This window comes from Mauremys reevesii, linkage group 13 (assembly GCF_016161935.1).
Source record: "Mauremys reevesii isolate NIE-2019 linkage group 13, ASM1616193v1, whole genome shotgun sequence".
NCBI lineage: Eukaryota > Metazoa > Chordata > Testudines > Geoemydidae > Mauremys > Mauremys reevesii.
The window spans coordinates 46,029,808-46,052,188 of record NC_052635.1 but is presented as its reverse complement, the minus strand read 5'-3'; the positions used below and the strand labels follow the sequence as shown (position 1 = coordinate 46,052,188).

Below are 22,381 nucleotides of genomic sequence, written 5' to 3'. Positions count from 1 at the left end.
CCTTTGTTTCTCCCCTAGTAGCAGCACTGAAAACCTCCACCCACGGCTGGCTAGTTCTCAGCACAAACCAGAGCCCAGGAAGTAGCCAAGACGTGGAATGCACAGCAGAGCATTAGCCAGCCATACCAGCTGGTGCTCTCTGGAGACTCAGGGCAGGAGATTTTGCCTTGCTGCTTGAGATGGGACAGGGGAGAGTGACCAACCATTGCACTCCAGAGGAAAGCAGGCCCCGAAAGAGCCCATTACCTTCCCATTCCCCTCCCACAGCTCACTTTGCCTTCTCCCCGTCACAGACATTTCTCCTCCTCTAACCCCTCTACTTACCCCAGTGACCCCATCTCCTGACCGCCCTTGTGCCCACTCTCATCCCCTCTCTTATTCTTCTCCGTAACCTCTCCCTCTCCTCCGGCTCCTTCCCCTCACAATACAAACATGGTCTAGTCTCTCCCCTCTTAAAAAGCCCTCCCTCAACCCCACTTCTCTCTCCAACTACTGCCCCATCTCCCTTTCGTCTCGAGCTCATTGGACACGCTGGCTAGCATTCCTCTCCTCAGGTTCCAGCCTAGACTCTCTGCAAGCTGGCTTCCGTCCCATGCACTCCATGAAAACTGCTCGACAAAGTCTCTACTGATCTCTTCCCAGCCAAATCTCAGAGCCAGCTCTCCATCCTCATCCTCCTTATCCTGTCAGCCTCCTTCAACACAGTCAGCCATGCTCTTCTTAAAATCCTGTTCTCCCTTGGCTTCCGAGACTTTTCCTCTCCCGATTCTCCTCCTCTCTCTCCAATCATTCATCCACGGTTTTCTTCAGAGGACTCTACACCCTATCTCTGGGTAATCTCATCTGCAAACCCAAATTCAACTGCCATCTCTACCAACCCACAGATCTACCTCTGTCCTCTGGACCTGTCAGATTCTGTCCATACTAAAGTGGCCACCGGTGTCTCTGATTTCTCCTTCTGGATGTCCAGTTATCAGCTCATGCTCAACAGGGCTAAAGCAGAGTTCTTCATCTTCCCCCCGTCCTGCCTGCTACTTCCTTTTCCAATCTGCGTGGGCAACACCACCATCCTGCCTATCACTCAGGCCCGTAACCTGGGTATCAGCTTTCATTCAGACCTCTCTCTAGGTCCACATCCAGGTAATGTCTAAATCTTACAGACTCTTGCTGCAGAAAATCTCTAAGCTACAGCCCTTGCTATCCATCCACAGGGCTAAGACTCTCATCCTCTCACACAGCAACAATCTTCGCTCCAGCCTTGACAAACGCAGCCTGGCCCCCCTCATATCCATTCAGAAAGCTGCAGCAAAGATCATTCTTCTTGCCTTGCCAATGTCCCTTCTCTCTTTACATCCCTCCACTGACTCCCTGCTTCTATATCGCAGCAAACAAGCCACTTGCCTTCACCTTCTACGCCTTTCACAGCCTACCCCCGCCCCATCAGCTCACTCACTCTCCTGATGTTGCTCCCACCTGCGATCAGCCTCCGAACACGCACTTCTTCAATGTTCATGTGAGTGACCTCGGGAGGTGCTCCCCACAAACAGCGGCAAAGCCACCTCCTTATCCACCTTCAAACTCTCCTTTCTGTGCACCTGCCAAAAACCTGTCAGTGGTTAGGCAGCTGGTGCGCGGAGACCACTGCCTGTCACACTGACCAATAGCATCTCACTGTTTCCTAGTGCTCCCCACCATCTGTGGTCTTCTGTCTTGTGCTTCGATTGCAAGCTCTGTGGGGCCGGGACCGTCTTTGTTCTGTTTTTGTACAGCCCCTAGCACAATGGATCCTAGTCCATGCCTGGGCTCCGAAACGCTACAGTAATACAAAGAACAAATACATAATAGCTGTGGAGAGTGGAGGCTCCCTACCTCTGCCCCTTACCCTGCTTACACCCCACAGAGCAGAATCTAGCCCTATATTATCATTCTCTTTCCTGTTCCACACGTCACCTTCCATGACAGCGCCCCACTTCTCTGTGACAGGTCTGACCTGCCACAGTCCCTTGGGACCATTCCTGCACAATGGGCACAGGGGGAAATACGGGGACTAGACCTGAAATAGCACCAGGGCCTAAGGGACAGAATTAGCATTGGCACTGGGACCACTGCAGATAGAAGGAAGGCAGGCCCCTGAAGAGGATGAGTCCTTCACCCTCCCGGATCTGCCCCTACCGCCGGGACACTTACTTGTCAACGAGGGTCTGCTCAGCTTCCTCCTCTCGGAACAGGAAGTCGTGCATCCTCTCCCTGTAGTTGAGGTGGGTGATGGGCGTGTTCGCGGTGCTGCCAGGCCGGAACTCCAGGGAGAGCGCTGGCGCTTTGTACTTGGCTAGCAGGTCCACCTCGTCACTGGTCATCTCCACGCTGGGAACGATCACCCGGTTGCCGCTGTGCCAGCGCTGAAAGTTCACAAAGCGGCTGCCCTCCGGGCCAGCCGGGACGTGCCGGGGGAGCTCCCGCTTGCCGATCTTGGCCTGGATTTTCCGCACCAGGACGGGGCGGCTGCCAAAGTCAAAGACAACCCACTGCTCGTAGACGCCGAACGTGCAGCACTCCATGCAGACCTCCACCAGGCACGAGAGCGGCGGTGATGGCAGAGCCTTCAACCGCTCCCCCCGGATATAGGTGAGACCCCGCGGGAACCCGTCCCCTGCTAGGAAGAAGGTGGCTCCGGGATCTCTCTTCAGTAACGCCACGTGCCTCAGAGGCATCTGCCAGTTAGAAGGGAACAGAATACCCGGTGAAGAGAAACTCCCTGCATGAGACCTGCCATCTGGCCACCCCCTCTGCGAAAGCCCAATAGAACTAAATAGGGAATGAGGATTTTTCCCCTCTAATCACCCTATGGAATTCCATTGCAGGGACAGAATTCCTACTGGAATCTACAAAATGGCCCCATTCCCTCTTCAGTTTTAGAGGGGTTTAGAGTGATTCCTAAGGAACTCTGTGGGGTTTCATCCCTATTAACCTCTTAAGGAATTTTCCATTAAGGGTCAGTCCTGGGACCTGGCAAAGAGCAAGCAAAAAGAGCAGAGGTGGAATGAGCAAGACGAGATCCTTCCCTGGCCACATTCCCTCCCCACAAAGCCTGTGCAGGCTAAGAACATTTTATTTTGTCCTGAGCACCACAGCTGGCAATAACGGGGCTCGATCAGCATAGCCAGACCCACCTGCCCGATAAACGCTTGGCCCATCCCCAGCCCTGCTTTCAGAGCCCCAGCCCAACACGACTCAGGTCACAACCGTAACACCTCTGGGCAGGAGCTCTCCCCCCGCTCAGCAGCCCCAGGGCGCCTGGAACAGATCCTCCTCTGCATGCCCCAACCGCCTCCCACTCCTTAAGGGTGCAGAGACTCTCTCCAGCAGCCCCTCGGGGCGGAAGAGCAGGCGATTCTCTACCGGCAGGAAGAGCAGACTATGTGGGGGGACAGAGCTGGTTTCAAACCTCTGGACTTTCTTTACAGAGAATCTGACTTACCTGGGAGTGAACTTTGAACTTCCACCAGTATCGCATCTTCCTGTCCTCTGAATGCACCCGCATGGGCTGCTCGCAGGTAACCACGACGCCATCAACCTGCTCAGAAAGCTGATGGAAAGGAGACAAGAGCCAGGTGTTTCACCTTGCGATCGCACACCCACAGCGCCTGTCAGTAAGCCCCAGCACTGTTAGCTGTAGCAGGGCAGCCGAACGGGCAGGGCGAGGGATTCGAGCCCCAACACTTCTCACCAGCGTAGCCAGCGAGGGCTTGGAAAGGTGGAAGGACACATGGCAGAGCAGGATAGCTTGATGCACAGGGTGTGTTCTTTAACAGGCCTGTTCCTTCCTCAGAGGAGCATGGCAAATAGGCAGCGCGGGGCGCGCTGGGGGGCAGGAGCAGCACACACGTTCAAGATTAAGTCTCAAATACATTTTTAAGATCTAATTTACATTTCACCATTTACCCCCTTCATTTGCTTTCTGCCTCTCTCATGGTCTACAATGAAAATGGTCTGAACTCGTTAACTTCACTTTCATTTCTAGCCCACTTCGCTTCCAGGCTCACATGCATTAGCCTCAGGGGTGCACACCCTGCAAGGGAAGCCTTATTTAATAGATCAGGCCCCAGGGTGATCGGCCCATATTGCCGATGCAGGTGGAGAGATATTCCAAGAGCCTCTGAAAACACCCCCTTCAAAAAGTGCGAGTGCACACCCAGCCGGCATTCACGGGCCAGCCAGGCACTCCTGCATGCAGCCAGCCAGTGCAAATGCAGGGATTTTGCATGTGTTAATGCTGCCACCAGGTTTCCGCAAGGCCCTTTATCGGGATTCAGCTTTAAGCAAACTCAAAACTCTTCCAATCAGCCAGATCATTCAGGTGCCCCACAGCCAGTGTCCACCCAGCAGATGGTGACGTACAATGAACACTTCGTTACGGCACTCCTTGTACTCAGCAATGAGACGGTCCTGGTAGGAGAGGAGACCATCTCTCCTGGCAGATTTCTTGTTCCTCTCAGCAGCTTTCGCTCTCTGGATCCACTCCTGCAGCTCCTCCACAGAATGGGCCTTGGTGCACCGTTCGCCATATTCGCAGATGTCCCCTCTGTGGGGGAACAAGGTCCACATGCAAAACAAAGCATACAGGTTAATCTGAACAGCCTGAGACTGCATGGGGAATGAGGCACCCCCACCCCACGCCCCCGCACCTGGACAAGGATTATCTGGGGATTCCAGAATAGAATCAAGTCATCAGCCCATTGTGCCCCCATGCAGTTTGCTCATCGCCTGCTAGGCAAGGCTGCCCCCTTACCTGTTGCACAGTGTGAATGTGATCAGCCCATAGGGAGGCGTGCGGTGAGCCCACTGGATCATGGTGTCGGCTGAGACCATCTGTGCGTGCTCCACCAGGGAGCAGTGGTTCTCGAAGCTCTCCTGGGAGCTGAAGGTCACCAAGCAGGCCCGGCAATAGAACTGGACTTGGGGCTGCGCTGGCTTGTCGCCGTTCTCGCTGCCCGTCACCACGGCCGGCAGCAGGTCCGAGCGCACCAGGCCGCGCTTCTGCTCAGCCTCCCACACCGCCATCTCCACCTCGCTGTGCGCGTAGTTACACCGCTGGGCCCCGTGCTTGCACGGGTTGCCTCTGGAGACGAACATGCAGTAGCTGAGCTGTGACATGAACTCCGGCCATGGCCTGATTGCCGTGTACTGCTTCTTCCTCCTTCCATCGGTGACCACGTGGACCAGGAGAGCTTTCCAAGCACCGTGCTCCTCACAGAGCCCAGCCAGCCCCCCAGACGATATTCTCTGGGGACTTTGGTAAAAGCAGAGTTTGCAGATCTCCTGGAACTGCCCCCCAAACTCACTCTGGATTTCCCCTGCGGCGCTGGGTGCTTCCTGGCTTGGGAGGCCTTTTGTACTGCCTGCCGTCTGTGCCTGGAGCACCATGGCTTTCAGCACACGCCGCTCCAGTTCGTGCTCTCTCTCGAAGTTCCACACAATCGCCTCCTCCTTGCTGGTGGCAAAGGTGCACTGGTTCCTGTGCTTGTGGCACCCTGAGCCGGGGGAGTAGTATCTGCAGACCTCGTAACGTGCTGGGTTTGGGAAGCCCGGCCTCCTGCCCACCTTCTTCCATAGCTGGCTCCTCTTGCTTCTGCACTGGGCCAGGAGGATCTCATGCATGCAGCGATGCTCCACCTCTCTCCGCCCGTAGGTGCTCTCGTTCTCCCTCACGCTGCACTTGGAGCACACCAGGCACAGCTCTAGCCGCTTCTGCAGGCCGTCCAGCGTCAGGGGGACGAGGCCGTTCACGGCAGGCATTTTCCCCAGTGGCCAAGTAAAAACAGCTACGAATCTCTAAAAGCAGATCAGCTGCTCAGGAAGGCTCCAAGGAGCAGGCAGGGTCCTAGCTCGGTTCGCCCTTCCTGGCCATCGATGCAAGTTTAAAAGCAAGTTTAAGAACCTAGAGAGAAACAAACAACAAGTAAGGTACCCCGCTACCTCGATATAACGCCACCCGATAGAACACGAATTTGGATATAACACGGTAAAGCAGCGCTCCGGGGGGGTGGGGGGGGGCTGCGCACTCCGGTGGATCAAAGCAAGTTTGATATAACACGGTTTCACCTATAACGCGGTATGATTTTTTTTGGCTCCCAAGAACAACGTTGTATCGAGGTAGAGGTGTATAAGGGAAATCAGCCTCTCCCTCTGCTGCATGCACTTTGAGGTATTAAACTAACCCATCCCAGCTCCTCAATTTCCTGAAGTGAGCAAGGAAAAATGCATCATCTTGGCCACAGCAAAACCAAACAAAACCACCCACTCAGCACTTGGTCAGATTCTTGTGAAACCAGACGTCTTGCAGTTTGGCAGAGTTAATGCCCTGACTGCTGCCCCACTGGGGCGGGGGGTGTTGTCCTGCAGGACATTTACCATAGTCCTACAAAAAGGGCCCCTTCATTCAGTGACTGCTGCCTCCAGCCCATCGGTGAAGCCACAAGTTACAGACATTCAAGGCCTGGCTCCCAGCCTCCCTTGCTGGATGGCCGTGTGGGGCCCTCCCCGTGACCAGCTTGCTGCCATCTCTGCAGCCTCGCTGTCCCATTCTGCTTGGGGTACGTCCTCATTTTCTCTCTCCCTTTTCCATATGTTTTGCTGACTTCCTCCCCGGCCTTTTGTCCCTGCCCTCCCCATTCCCCCACCCACGGCACCGCACCAGAAGCCTGCATGCTGCCGGGGCGCCGCAGAGCAATGATTGGTGCCCCAAGGGCAGGCTGAGGAAGCCTGGGCTGGCAGCCTGCAGCACTGCAGCCTTAGAGGTTACATGGGAGGCAACAGCGCCAAGCTTGGGATGGGGACAGAAGGGGAATGGGGCAACTCCGGGGTCCTGCAACTTTCCCCACCCACAGTGGCCCTCTCCTCGGTCTGCAACCCCTGAAATCAGCCTGCTCGCTCCGCCTCGGTTTGGGAAACACTGCCCGAATGGAACACCACGGCAGACAGGTATATCCCACTGCAGCCCTCACTGCTGTTCCTTCATTCCACCGGCATCTGGGATTAGCTGCGGCCTAGCTGCCCTCAGGTCCCCCTCAGTCTAGGCACCAAGTGCTCAAAGGTTTCCTTTCTGTGCTAACTGCCTCGGGGTCCTGCTGCCTTTGTCCCATCAACCCCCCACCCCCTACGATCTGACTGCTTCCACCGAAGGCGAGCTGGACCATCACAGCAGTGATCCTGAACTGCTGCATCCGACACCTAGAGAAGGTGGTGATGGGGGCGCATCAGCAGAAACGAACAAGATCTAGACAGCCAGCTGAGCACACCCCCTGCTGAGAGCTCAGAGTCCAGCTGTGGGAACGGTGACTCACTGCTCAGTGCACAGCCCCATGGGTAACGGGTTGGAAGCCTTTTGCGGGCTGTTGCCTGGGTAACCAGTGGCTGGGAGCGTCCCATAAGCGATACTTCAGATCTCAGGGGGAAACTGAAGAATGATGGGGGTTGTGGAGCTGCACTGCTGATGGCATTATGGGGCATTGCTCACAAGGGGAAGGCCCGTCCCCTGCCCACCTTGACCACATGACAAAGCACCTGGGGTAGACAGCTGGTGCAGGGCCAGGCATGTGCCTGTCTCTTAAATAAATCAATCCTTCTGGCACCACAGGCCAGACAAAACCTGAGTTCTGTGGCGAAAACCCACATCAGTGGCACCTCCAGCCTCTTGTTCACACCTCAAGGGGTGGAATCTCCAGAGAAAGGGCTGAAGCTACTGCAAAGAATGAAGCTGAGTGCAAGATCTTGCATTTGTTTTATACAGAAGCTTCCCACTGCAAAGCATTTTCACAAGCCAGGATCCCTTCACCCACCTCTGGGGTGAAACACAGCAGCTGTTTAACAGCACACAGAAGAACCAGGCACAAGCCTGGGATGAGACATAGCCCACCGTCCAACTGAAACTGCAGAGGGATTCAGGTAACAGAATCACTCATGTTGGAATTCCCCCAGGATACAATGGCCAGCCCTCCCCTGCCCCCCTTACAGATGTTGAAAGCGCCCCAGTAATTCTGATGGCCATATGTGATCAAGACCTTCATCTTACCCCTATCCAAATGCCACTCTTGCACCCTGGCATCAGAAGACAGGCTGTGACCTACAGAAACCCCCGATATCCTGTAAGCACACCAAGGTTTTCCTATCACACACTCATCGGGCCCAATCCTCTTTAGCTTCTAAGATGCAGCAAAATCACAGCCCGATGCGAGATCACTTACTGAAGCAGAAAGTAGTATTTAAACTACCCAGCAGAAAGTCGGTGCATCATTAGAATTTCTCCGTTTAGATTCAGTCACCTACGCTGTGTCTAGAAATAAATCACCCCTGACTCATCTCTGTGTGTTTGTTTCAAAACCTTTGCAGACAACACACAGAATTAAACTATCAAATCTCACACTGGAAGGCTGAACCTACAAGCTGCATGCCTTTATTTAGCAGGGATGGCACCCTGTCTCTTACTGTACAGGCTTTGTATATTTATCCCTGTAGCCATCTGTTGTCTCCTTAGATGTTGATTGTCAAGTCCCTGAAGCAGGGACCATCTTTCTCATCTGCATTCTCACGGCGCCTAGCGCAAGGGGGTCCTGGGCCACAACCAGGACTCCTAGGTATGATGGCAAAACAAATCACCGTCACTGCCGTATCCCCAAAAAACACACCTAGATACCGCAGAGAAGCGTAAATACGGAGTAAGGCCGTAAAGCAAGGACCTACAGGCCTCAGGCCTGCAGGACAGCTGGCTTAGCACGACTAAGCCAAGGCCTAAAGCAGGGGTAGGCAACCTATGGCACGTGTGCCGAAGGCAGCACGCGAGCCGATTTTCAGTGGCACTCGCACTGCCCAGGTCCTGGCCCCAGTCCGGGGGGCTCTGCATTTTAATTTAATTTTAAATGAAGCTTCTTAAACATTTTGAAACTTTATTAACTTTACATACAACAACAGTTTAGTTAGATATTATAGACTTCTAAAAAGAGACCTTCTAAAACCGTTAAAATGTATGACTGGCACGTGAAACCTTAAATCAGAGCGAGTAAATGAAGACTCGGCACAGCACTTCTGAAAGGTTGCCAACTCCTGGCCTAAAGCTTTAAGTTAAAAGGAGGAACTAACTGATAAACTTCCCTTTTTGCAGTGCAGTCTAAGGAAAAGTTTTAATGGCTGATGAGTTTAACCTAAACGTACATATACTAACTGCAGAAATACCATAGCAACTGACTGACATAAATGCTAGTGATTAGGATGCCATGGGTTAATTAACCTATGGGAATTAGGAACCCCAATATTATTGTGATGTGGAAGTATGTCTAAGGAAAAGAGGCTGAAACCAACGTTGACTACGAGCAGGGTGTAGCAGGTGTTGGTGTATCCCTTCCTCTGGGCGGTGGGATACACTGAAAGGCACTAGCCTGATGACTACGCACAGATCACCTGGCCCACTTTGGGGTTCTCCACAAGGATGATGTGAGTAATGCAGGTGCTAGACATTCTTTATTGGCGCCATCTCCTTTGCTATGTTACAGAGCTCACAATGTTGTCAGTTTCACTGATATAAAATTTATACCATTGCTAGTCAGAGAACATGGCCTGGATTGTTTCTCATGTGCTCCTCAATTTAATAACAATTTCACTCCTGTACCTGATCTGGAGGCAGCAGCCTCTCAGGCCACTGCATGTTAAGTAGAATCAACGCCCATTTACCGATTAAGCTACATAATAAATAATCATGTGACTGTTTCCTGGGGGAGCCGCTGGACACTGCAGCAACACAGATGTAAAAGAAGAGACGTTGTTTTCCAAGCTGGTGTGGATGGTGGGTGGCAAGGAACACAAGGGAACGCTCAAAAGGCCGTTTCTCGGACCATACTGATCAGAAGAAGGATGCTCTTGGGGTTCAGGCAGCAGAACAGAATTTGGGAGATCTGGTTCAATCCCTGCTCTGACACAGATTCCCTCGGTGACCGTGGGCGAGTGATTTCACTTCTCCACATCTATCCACCCATCAGTACAATGGGGATTACAAGACTTCGTTTCTCCCGCCCTTTGCCCATCTAGATGCAGAATGTTCCCGACTATCTGAACAGCAGCAGGGACATGGATTTTAATCAGGAGTTCAGGTAACGGAGAGGGCAGGAGCCCTCCCATGACAGCAGGGCTGCAGAGGGCTCCGCACTGTCACAGGAGCCATTCAGTTGCTGGGAGACCCCCCGCCCCCAGCCCGGGGGCTCTGCTCTCTTATCCAACCTCCACATGACCCAAATCCCTCCCTTGTCCCCCCCAGAACGGACAGTGCAGAGGTTTGGATAATAGGGCTTTGGAAAATGAGGAGTATACTGCTCACTGCAAGCTCTTTGCGGCAAGAACTGTCTCTTCCCAGGTGTATATGCAGCATGTAGCACAGAGAGCGCTTGGTGGGGACGCTACTGTGATAGAAATAATAATTCAGAATAGCTCTAATCCTCAGCATCCCTAGCACTGTGGTCCAGTCACTGATCAACCCTCACGCCCCCCCGTAAGGCGAGTAGGTATGAGCCTCCTCACCTGGGCTTCAGGGACACCAATGTGGACAGGTCTGGGGATTAGAGCTGACATTAGTGCCCAGGCATTCCTGGCTTCCCCAGCTGGGTGAAATCCCCTTTAGATGCTGCTTTCCTACCCTGCAGTCATAATCATAACGGGATTAAAGCAGCAGACGGGCTGACCTCCACGGCTAGAACGATTGCTTAGTCTGCCAGCGGTAACAGCAAGTTACTAGACTAGTCCGTTTCCTGAGCTCCCTGAGGCCAGAACAAGTAACAGCGCTGGGAGTGTAACCAGGCTCCAGCGAGGAGAAATCCCTCAGGGGCACAGGACAGCGGCGGCTCCGCATGGGAAAGGCCAAGGAGGGATTAGGAGCATGTGCAGGCTTTGGGGCGGGGCTGTCACTTACTGTGTGTGTACCGGCCCCGGCCCCTAGGGGGCGCTGACCTGCTTAGCCAGGTGCGATCACTACGCAAGTGTTAAACAACAGTACGGGGACAGGCTGATGGGGGGTGTGGCATGTGGACTGGAGATTTCAGAGAGTTCGATTAGAAAGCCAGAAGGGACAATTTTGAGCCTCTTGTACACCACCAGCCTCTGGACTTCCCTGCAATAATTCCCGTTTGAAGCAGAGCAGATCGTTTAGAAAATCCTGCCATCTTGCAGGGGCTGCACAGTACCATTTAAAGAGAGAGAGAGAGAGAGGTCCTGCCTCTGGCAGAAACTGGAGTACACCCTGCACTCACCCCACAGCACTCCTGTCACTGCTCCAGCCACCGTCCTCCTGTGACACCCCACCCCCATCCTGCCCTAGAACCGCCGGATCTCCTGCTCCAAGTTGGGACCAAGAAGAGGCTGGGCCGTGGCCCCCTGGGCTCCGCAGCCCATGCAATCGTAATTTAAAAGTGCCAGCGATGGACCATCCACCACAACGCAGCACCATGTGCACAGAGAGCAGGCAGAGGCTGTGGGGCTGGATGGTACAGTGCGGGCAGCAGTACAATATCGATCTCTCCAGCTACCAGAGAACAAAACCCCCCTGACCAGGAAGGACATTCATCTTGAAACACAGCCACCACACATGGGTCCTTGCAGTAACTCTCCAACAGCCTGCAGTCCCTTTTTTCCCCCGTTGTCGTCAGTATCTCATTGAGGACGTTTCCCTCCCCCCACCACTGCACTGCTGCTTTTTATTTTTGTTACCAATTTTGTTAAAATTTCACCAAGAAAGCTCCCAGCAATGGAGTCCATCAGGACAAAGTGCGTTTGGAGAGAAGATCAAGGCACTTCTGTGTTGTTTCACTTGGCTCCAAGCTCAAGGGATTTCTGTCTAGGGTGGACATGTAGTTAAAAACCTAAAATTTACTCAAGTCTAAATATTAGATAAAACTCTATGCTAGAAATTCGGGATTAAATGCTGCAATGTATCGGCAAGTCAAGCTCCTTTGGGACCCAGCAAGTTCATTTGGTCCTAGGTCAATCCTTGACTAACGTGGAACCAGCATTTCTGGCTAAAAAAAATGCTGGAAAATAAAAAAATAAACAAGAGACTCCAAATCAGTGTTGGACAAACCTATCTGCAGTTCCAGAGACTATCCTGCCTCAGAGGAGCAGCTGTGAGGCTGTGTCTGGGCTCTTCTGGGGCCTCTGGATAACCAGATAACCTGCTGATATGCTAACGGCAAAGCAAAGACAATGCAACAGACACACAGATCTTGAGTCCCTGACCCCAAGGCAGCTCACTGTGATAGGAGGATGCTCAAGGTCTTCTGCCTATTGATTAGCCAACGTTAGAGAAACAAGGCCTAAAGCCTGGGAATTCACAGCTTCCCCCCCCAACAGCCACGCTCACTGAGTCAACCTGCTGCTGCACTTTAAAGACAGATCTCATCTGCATCAGCTCTAAGGTCATTCCTAAGAAAAAACGTGCTTGATCCTAGTCCAGAGTAATCCTACACACAAGCAAGGCACCTTCCCAGCTTCACTGAGTCCTCAGCCTGCCATCTCTGACACAGCATCCACCGGGGTTACCTGCAAGCCTTATGATTTAACCAGAGATCATCTGCTGCCCTGTGGCCACACGCAATGCTCCCATTGACCCAGCAAGTTCCTTGTACATAGATCAGGCAATATACAGCTTTCAGGCCTGATTTTCATATTGGCGCACTTAACTGTCTCCTGCAAATCTGGTATGCATGCAGCAATGGGGCACACAGCAACTTGCACCCAACCCGGCTTCCTGGGTGCTCTGGAAATCAGGCTCCACACAATTACCACAGCAGGCTGGAAAAGGTAAAGCCACAAATCTTCCCATGGGCCAAATTCTTTCCAGATGGAACGCTACCGTTTCAACCGACTTACGCCAAGGATGCATCAGACCCCCATGTCTCAATTTCCCTGCACGCAAAGTGAGAGCAGCACCACTTCCCTTCCTAGCACGTTGTTAGGAGAGTTATTTATTGTTTGTGGAGGCAATCAAGACGTTAAGTGCCAAGTAGTAGTATTATTTAACTGAACAAATTGCAGAGTCACGCTGTCATGCTGGTAAGCCAAGTAAGTGCCGGCTCTTGCCCAAGGCCGTAGGTGTGAGCTAAGAACGGACGAACCCATAGCTGGAAAACAAACCAGCTCACCTGTGATAGGTGTGATTGTATTGTTAGAAGTATTAAGTGATTAGACTCTATGAAATGTTTTACGCTGCTACCCACATTAATCTCACTTGGGATGTCTGTATTCCACGCTACAAGGAAATACGAGAGACACAAGGCGGGTGAGGTGATTAAAAGATATTACCTCACCCGCCTTGTCTCACTATTATCCTGGGACTGACACAGCAACAACAACTCTGCAAATACGGAAATATGTAAGTGTCGCTTTATAACTCTGAAAATGTTTGCTCTGAACTTGTGGACCCAGGCACGGGACTCGCTCCCTCAACCGTTCAGGAAGCCTCTGAAAAATTAAGTGGAACATCAGGAGACAAAAGCTTTGTTAACTGCCCCATCCACTTGTGCAGAAGGCCTCCCCAGCCATCTGACTGCTGGAAGAGAAAAATAAAAATAGCTGACACAATGATTTTTAATCTCTTTGCTGTTTGAACTCTCATGGGGGACGGATAGCTCAGTGGTTTGAGCACTGGCCTGCTAAACCCACAGTTGTGAGTTCAACCCTTGCAGGGGCCATTAAGGATCCAGGGGGAGAGGGAATGTCAGGGACAGTACTTGGTCCTGCTAGCAAAGGCAGGGGACTGGACTCAATGACGTTTCAGGGTCCCTTCTAGCTCTATGAGATAGGTATATCTCCAAATATTATATTTAGAGAAACTAGCTCAATGGTTTTCAACCTTTTTTCATGTGCAGACCCCTGCAAAATTTCAAATGGAGGTGAGGACCCCTTTGGAAATCTTAAGAAATAGTCTGCAGACCCCCCGGGGTTTGTGGACCACAGGTTGAAAACCACTGCTGTAAACTGAAACAAGAGATCTCTCAGGGTTATCCCTGGGTCTGCCCTAAAAGACATGTCAAACTGAGAGATCACTACAATTCTGTCACTCTTAGGAGCTGGATTGCAACTCATTTGTGTGTAGATATTTGCTTGCTTTCACCTGTAAAGAACTCATTTCTTTTTCCTCGTTAATAACCCTTTAGACAGTTTATGACAGGATTGGCTACAGGTGTTGTGAGAATCCCTGCCCTAGATCTAACACCACATTTTTTTGGTGGCATCAGAGTGTGGTCATCAACTCTTGCTGGTGGCCACTATGACATTTTTTCCTAAAATACTTAATAAACTTTAGGAAAAAATCAATATGCAGATATACATGTCCAAATCACAGTAATGTATGTATGTAGGGGTTTTGCACAGACTGAATAATAAAAACAACATACAGTTGCCTCTATTTGTTTACTGGATCTAAACAGAATAGAAACACAAATAAGGCGCTTTGCATGTTCTTTTATTTTTTTTGTTTTGTTTCTTTTGCTTTTTTGGCTGCATTTTCTTTTTAGACTTGCTAACTAGTAAGCTAGTAAGTCTGTCTGTGAAAAGTGATATTTGTACGTTTATTAATATCACTTTTCACAGGCGCAGACTTGTTAGTTATCTGGGAGGCAGTGAAAAGTGATATTAACAAACGTACAAATATCACTTTTCACAACAAATTTACTCAACCCTGGCAAGCCGGGGGACAAATTAAGGCTTGGATGGGGAGGTGGGTAGGGAGGCAGCAGGGGCCAGGCGACGAGTGGGATAGTGAGCCCTGCAGTTAGGGGACGGAGCCCACCACTGTGCAGCCAAAGCCCAGAGCCAGCAGCCCCGCGTCCAGAGCCTGCCGCTCGCCACCCCAGGGCTGAAGCCAGAAGCCTGAGCCCCATTGCCCCCAGGAAGGTGAGGAACTCTCACTGGCTGGCTCCAGCAGGGGTAGGGCCCAATCCCTGCCGGCGGCCATGGGGGAGGGGCCACTGCTCTCCCCGTCACCCCCACCCCAATTACCGCCCAGGAGGCTGGGACTGCAAGAAAAGCGCCTGGTGGCCGCATTTGAGAAACGCTGTGATCCGGGGTAAGTGACTGGTCTCTTGGGCCTGGGAACAACCTCAATGTTTTGTAATTTTTTGTGTAAGTGACCATTTATCATTAAGCCCAGCTTGCCTGGGCGGCAAGACAGACAGGAGAGCCTCATGGGATGTCCGTGACTCCATGGAAAGACAGTTACAGCAATCCAGGAGCTCTCATTTGTTACTGGGCAGGGGAAATCTAATTATAGAGCACACCACCCGCTCGGGGTGTCTGCCCTGTCTTCTGAGCGTCTGCCCTGCAGGCTGAAGTCACTACTCACGCTCCTGAGCCACTCCAGACAACGCGACACGTGCTCCGGGAGGAAGTATCAGTAAACTGGCACAAAAGAAAACCTCTCCTTGTATCGGGGGCAGGGCTCTCTTGTTCCGGTTAGTAACTCCAGAGTCAGTAACTCCTCCCGACAGGAGTCACAGGTTTGCTAGAAGTCAAAGGAGGCAACACATTCCCACTGGCAGGTCTGCTCATCTCAAGGCATCCAGCTTTGAAAGGGCCATGACTGGTAGAGAAAAAGGTTTCAATTATGTAGCTCCATTGTTTCAACAGAGCCCCTTTTACTGTATGGTGCATGGAGACTATATTCTTTTAACCAATCATATTTAGGTTCATGGTATACAGCGGATTTACTGCACTGAACAGAAAGCCCTTTGCATGCCCTGTCGAGACACCCATGGCCCACGTACATCACAGTTACAACAGCCAGAGAATGCCTCTTCAACAGAGCTTCCATTTGCAGCATGGACAGACTAGGACCATGGCTAAGTGGGCCGAGCCTGCACCAAGGGGCTACGCTGGCATAGCCTTTGCAGTGTAGACACAGCCTCAGATGGGACAGGAGGGTGCTCACTACCTTGCAGGAGGTGATCAGTGCCTCACCAGCTCTAGCCCCAGCAGCCTAGCTACCCAGCTGCAAAGGGCTGGGGGGTTCTGGGCATACCAGTCACAATCCCTGTGCTTGCCCACCTTTGACTATTTATCCTGAGAGAGGACTGGCCTGGAAGCCAAGAGACCTGGGTTCTATCTCCAGCTCTGCCACTGACTAAGTGACCTTGGGTAAGTCATGTCTCATCTTGGTGCCTGTGTCCCCTCTGTCAGAGATTAACACCTTTGTACAGTGTTTCCACACCCAGGGACGAGAAGCACCAGGTAAGAGCAAGTGCTGTTGTTATAACCTACAGTGAAAAATGGGTTTCGGTCACTGGGTGGTTGTTTTTTAAAAGATTGTTATGCCCCATCCACACACCCCTGCTGCCAGAGGGCAGCTCAAGGCATGAGGGCTGGGCTACACTGCAGTTAGGTCAGCCTAACTACATCGCTCAGGGCTGTGAAAAATGGCATGCTGTAATTAAGCCCCAGCATAGACACTTAATAGGTAATAATTGGAGATATACCAATCTCCTAGAACTGGAAGGGCCCTTGAAAGGTCATTGAGTCCAGCCCCCTGCCTTCACTAGCAGGACCAATTTTTGCCCCAGATCCCTAAGTGGTCTCCTCAAGGATTGAACTCACAACCCTGGGTTTAGCAGGCCAATGCTCAAACCACTGAGCTATCCCTCCCCCCTTCTTCTGTCAACCTAGCTACCACCGCTCAGAGTGGTGGATTTGCTACAGGGATGGAAGAACCTCTTCTGTTGCTGTAGCATGTGTCTACACTACAGTGCTGTAGCTGTGCTACTACACCGTTTCCAGTGTAGACATAGCCTGAGTCTTCAGCACGTTTCAGGCCATGGTGATCCTGTACCATCCGCAGGGCCAGAAAGGGAAGAATGGAATCCATGCCTCTGGAATTCTGCAGTGAGTAGTGGGCTCCTTGTTAATGCAAACTACTCAATGCCAAAAGCTGCAGACTCGCTAAAGCTGTCTCCCATTTCTGTTGCCCTTGCTGCAGACTTACCAGGGCCCTGGCTGCAGGGGGAAAGCTCCTAGCAGGAAACATTCCAAAGAGAACCTGTGGAAGTCCTTCTTTGGAGAACACAGGACTCTTACACAGTGCACAGGAGGGGAGAGTTTGGGCATAACGATAGCCCCACTGAGAATGCTTCAGTACCGATTGAGTTCAACTGCCCCACTTCACAACAATTAGCATTTCCAAAAGAGGCTAATCAGGGTGGTTGGAGTGGAGCTGAACTGGGTGCTTGGAGAATAGTTCACACCTCTGAATTTGCTATTGTTTGACTGAAGCATCAGGGCCACACCAGGTCAGCTTCCATCCTGACAGCTCTGCCCCAGTCAGAAGGGCGGGACACGTTCATTGATTTTAAAACTAAAGCTTAGTCTCTTCAACAACAAAAACCAGTAGAAGTTACAGGGAGAACGTACAGGTCCCTGGACCTCGGATACTGGGTGCTCACAGTGAACACAGTTCAGCAAAGCCCTTCGGTCCACATTCAAATCTGTGTTTAAGTTCCATTGAAGCCAGTGTGAATTGAGGATATGTTCGAGTGCTTTGCTGAATCACCTATGTTCTCCAGCATGCCTGGCTGGATGCATGGTTCAGGTTCACTCTGCTACCAAGATTTCATCTTGTATTTCCTTCAGGGCCTTTAAAATGACCTAAAGATAGGCCCCTAAATAACAATGACCAGATTTCTTCTAGGGGTGCTGAACTCCCCACTGCATGACACTCACTGAGAAGTTTTCAACACCTACTGCCTCACAGTCTGTCTGGTCTTGTGGGTAAGACATTAGACTGGGACTTGAGAGATTTGGGTTCTGGTCCCAGCTATGCCACTGGCCTGCTGGGTGACCTTAACTTTCCTGAGCCTCAGTTTCCCCATAGAGATAATGGTACTGGCCTCCTTTGCAAAGCTACAAAAGTTAGACCTCCTTGTGACATTATTGACATACTCTGGGACTGTATAGATTATTGTTGCAACCAAGGGCCTGTAGTTGCACAAAATCTGGTGTAAAGGGGGTCAAATAAGGTGTCTAAGACAAGGTTCTAGTTTGCTGGTTATGATTACGCTATCTGTATGCATGGATCATTTTTGTATTTAAAGTTATAAGTATTGGCTCTATACTGTCTGTATTTCAAACTTATGCTGTGCTTCCGGGTAACCCCCCAGACAAGTTGGTGTCAGCTCTGCCTAGCCTGCTTGATGGCCCATTAAGGACCATCAGTTACAGAAGACAGATACACCTTGTGACTCAGCAAGGTATGCAGGAACATGCCTATGGACAGAACTCCAAGGTTTTTTCTTGCCATGTGTCCAAATCCTTGTCTTTGAAACAAAGAAAGAGGCCTCGTGACAAGAGACTATAAAAGACTGCTGCAGCTCTTGTCTTCAGTCCTGCTTCCTTTCTCTGGAGGGACTTTGCTACAAACGGAAGCTCTACACAAAGGACTGATGACGCATCCCAGCTGTGGATGTTCCAGAGACTTGATTTGAACCTGCAGTTTATTCTGTCACCGCTACAAGCCTGAACCAAGAACTTTGCCATTCCTGTATGTAATTGATCCCATTTAACCAATTCTAGCTCTCATCTAGATCTTTTTCCTTTTATGAACAAACCTTTAGATTCTAAAGGATTGGCAACAGCATGATTTGTGGGTAAGATCTGATTTGTATATTGGTCTGGGGCTTGGTCCTTTGGGATCAAGAGAATCTTTTTTTCTTTTACTGGGGTATTGGTTTTCATGGTCATTCGTCCCCATAATGAGTGGCACTGGTGGGGATACTGGAGTGTCTGAGGGAATTGCTTGTGTGACTTGTGGTTAGCCAGTGGGGTAAAACCGAAGTCCTCTCTGTTTGGCTGGTTTGGTTTGCCTAGAAACCCCAGCCTTGGGCTGCAACTGCCCTGCTTTAAGCAATTTGTCCTGAATTGGCACTCTCAGTTGGGTCCCACCAGAACCGGTCTCGTTACACTCCTCCCCCTGCACCCACATGGGGAGGGGGGCGGGGGGAGGTCTACCTTTAAACACCCACGCATGAACATTTTGGCCTAACGGATTAGCTTTTGTTTTGAAAAGACATTTCTGGCCCTTTGGGCTGTAAAGGGAACTCTCCCAGCTGCAAAGAGATCCAGGGCACTGGGCAGCGTAAAGAGTGGTCATATGCTATCATCACTGGGACGGATTTTCGCCAAGCCACTGTTTAGGTTGTTTTCAATCCGGACTGTTCTGAGCAGTGAGGGGTGCCATCAGAACCCAACCACCAAGAACATTCACTCACCCACGGGGCCCAAGCATTGTAAGCAACACTGTGGATAGTTTTCAAACGCCTCTGGAAGTGCACTCGCCCTTTTGCGGGAGAACACTAGAAAGCATGGCCCTAGATTCTAAGCAGGTTCACCGCTGATCTCGGGTTTAGATGCAAGTCACAGATCCCGACACAGAGGAGGCTGGTTTGTGAAACCTCTTACCAAAGTCCAGCACAAACGCGTAGAGTGTTCCTGCCTCATCAGGATTAACAGCTGGGCTTATTTCTCATAGGTTACATTTCCTCCTTGCATGAAGCCCTGCTACGCTGAACTGCTCCCTTTGCCACTGCTCCAGCCCTTTTCCTGTGCAGCTCATGGAGTCCAATGTGCAATATTCAGCTTGTTCACCTCTACCTCATCCGCTGCTTTAAAAAACAACCACCAAAGAACAACATTTCCTTTAAACTCCAAAACCAGCACACTCTTGGGGTCAGGGCTGTATACATTATGCCTGTACAGCACCTAGCACAAGTCTCCATTCTGGTTCAGGCCTCTAGATGCTAAATTAATATGAATAATAAATAACTTCCTAGGAAACCAAGATCCCTGAATTTAAGGCACCGCCTCCCACACACGTGTAGAGAAACGTATTAGTTGTATTTAAGGGGCCCAATTCTGCTCCTCTGCACACTCTGGCAACTATGACAGCCCTGAAAATCCACAGATATCCGCTTTATATCCGCAGATACCTGCATCCATGTGGGTATTTTCGCAGACTGCGGATCGGATGTGGATACAAATTTTGTATCCACACAGGGCTTTAACCATAACTCCAAAGAGGCTGAGAAAAGAATTTGGCCTAGTGTCTTTATAGTTAGGTCTGGCCTTGATTAATTATTTACCAGTGATTCTCTAATGTGTTACTCCAAAGAGAGCCATTAGCCCCCTTAATCAGGGGTGAGTTACATGGGTCATAACACCAGATGTGCCCTCCCCATCTCTGCACTCAGGGCTAGTCTGGCACACCTGGTGTACCCACAGAACACAGCCCCTTCTCTTTGGGCCACCGTTGATTTTGGTAGGAGCAGCTCACCCCATCTTTGGGTGCAAACCTCACCTCTACCATACACCCCAGTGACAGGTGCATTTCTGGAACTCCACAGTCTCATTTAGGCTCCTGCTCCCCGTGAAAACCTGATGCAAGCAGTCAGCGTTTTCACTTCCTGGCAGAGCATCTGTGTAGTTTGTGAGGCCACCACAAAACAAATATCTCACTTCTTTTTTGTTTCTAAGAACTTAAAAGAGGTGGCTGAAAAATAAACCCAGGTAATAACTGTAATAAGTCAGTTGGATCCGACAGGACCCCAAAACTACAAGTAACCAGTTGAGACAGAAAGTGTCACGCGTCTCTAGCAGCCTGCCTACACTGGGGTTCTATTGCACCATATCTTATTGGTGCAAATTCCTAGCACAGACCCCAGCGCTAGCGACTTTTCACACCAGTGCAGACAGCTTACAATAGAGGTTTGCACCCGCCTGCCCACGGCAGTATCCAGCCTAGACAAAGCTGCCATCGCTTCCCCAAGCACGCTGCCTGTGTGCCTGGCACATGAACTGCTAACTTACCTGGGACAATATGTCTGAGTCCAGGCTTCTCTGCTGACCAAAATAAACAACCTCCCCGAGCCCTGCAGCCCCCCGCCCCGCCCCCGCCTCTCTCCCTAAAGCCACACGGGAAGGTTTCAGGGCTGCATCTAACTCATGACCCCTCAGGCACCAGCCCGCTGGGGAAACAAGTCACAAACTTCCTCCAAGTCCCCGCAGCTGGCCCTGCTCTGGGGACAGCCCCGCCCGGGCTGTAATAACGCCCAGGGTCACCTCTCACTTCCCCATCCCACGTCGCCCCGGAGTCGGCTCCCGGGGAAGGGACCCCACGGGCTGGGGAAGGAGGTGTCGGCCAGAAACAAGGGCGCCGCTTCCCCGCCCCACTCGGGGAACAGCCACGCGGGTCAGCCGGTCCCGGGTGGGAATTCCGCGTGGGGCAGCGGTGACCCAGCCGGGCTGGCCCGGGCAGGGGGAGCCTGGGGGGGACGGGGGAAAAGCGAGAGAGGCTCGGCTCGGCTCCCCCCTAATCTGGGACTTTGCAAACTCCCCTGCGCGGGGTCCCCGAGCCGTGCCCGGCGCGCCCCGCCTGGGGCCGCCCAGCTGCTTACCCCGGCGCCCGCATGGAGGGAAGGAAACTTTGTGTCCCTCTGCCCGGCTGCGCTCCGGCTCCTGCTCCTGCCGCCCGGCGCTGGCGGGTCCTGGCCCGCGGGCTGCGACTGCGGCTGAGCTGGGGCTGACTCAGTCCAGCGCCCTATAAGCCGGGCTGCGCCGCGATCGGTTTCGTTTCTGGGCCCTCGCTGCATTCAAACCTATGGCAGCGCCTCGCGGAAATTACATCACCGCAGCCCCGTGGGAGCCCGGCCGGCCCCCTCCAGCCTGGGGGGGGCAGAGCCAACCCCGCCCCTGCATGCACAGCCCCCTCCAGCACCGCCCCCTGCAGCCACAGCCACACCCCCTGCATGCACGGCCCCCAGCACCGCCCCCTACATGCACCCCCTCTAGCACCACCCCCTGCATGCACAGCCACGCCCCCTGCATTCACCCTCTCCAGCACCAACCCCTGCACGCACAGCCATGCCCCCTGCATGCACCACCCCTACATGCACAGCCATGCCCCCGGCACTGCCCCGTGCATGCACAGCCCCCTGCACGCACCGTCACGCCCCCTGCACCGCCCCCTGCATGCACAGCCACCCCCCTCCTGCACCGCCCCCTGCATGCACAGCCCCCAGTACCACCCCCTGCATGCACAGCCATGCCCCCTGCACCGCCCCACCAGCCCCGCCCCTGCATGCAAAGCCACACCCCTGCATGCACCCCCTCCAGCACCACCCCTTGCATGCACAGCCATGCCCCCTGCATGCACCACCGCCTGCATGCACAGCCAGCCCTCCAGCCTCCCTCCAGCCCTGAGGGCAGAGCCAGCACCGCCCCCTGCATACATAGCCACCCCCCTCCAGCACCAACCCCAGCATACCACATCAACCCCCCCCCCCCCGCCTCCCTCCAGGCCAGAGGGCAA

The 22,381-nt window shown here is 52.3% G+C and overlaps 1 protein-coding gene across 3 annotated transcripts in view; it reads right to left on the bottom strand.

Annotated features, from left to right (window-relative positions):
* HELZ2 (helicase with zinc finger 2) overlaps positions 1-21,661 on the bottom strand; it is a 47,600-nt gene extending 25,939 nt beyond the window's left edge. For 2 of the 3 annotated variants that reach the window (XM_039498493.1, XM_039498494.1), the window contains exons 1-5: positions 21,468-21,661; positions 4,790-5,938; positions 4,399-4,582; positions 3,479-3,586; positions 2,188-2,711 (exon numbers count right to left, since the gene is read on the bottom strand). In XM_039498493.1, coding sequence (XP_039354427.1) covers positions 2,188-2,711; positions 3,479-3,586; positions 4,399-4,582; positions 4,790-5,796 — 1,823 coding nt within the window. In that variant the 5' untranslated portion in view covers positions 5,797-5,938; positions 21,468-21,661. Of the gene's footprint in view, positions 1-2,187; positions 2,712-3,478; positions 3,587-4,398; positions 4,583-4,789; positions 5,939-21,467 lie in introns of those variants that run through there. The other variant, XM_039498495.1, reaches the window with a different exon arrangement.
* Between the last annotated feature and the right edge of the window lie 720 nt (positions 21,662-22,381).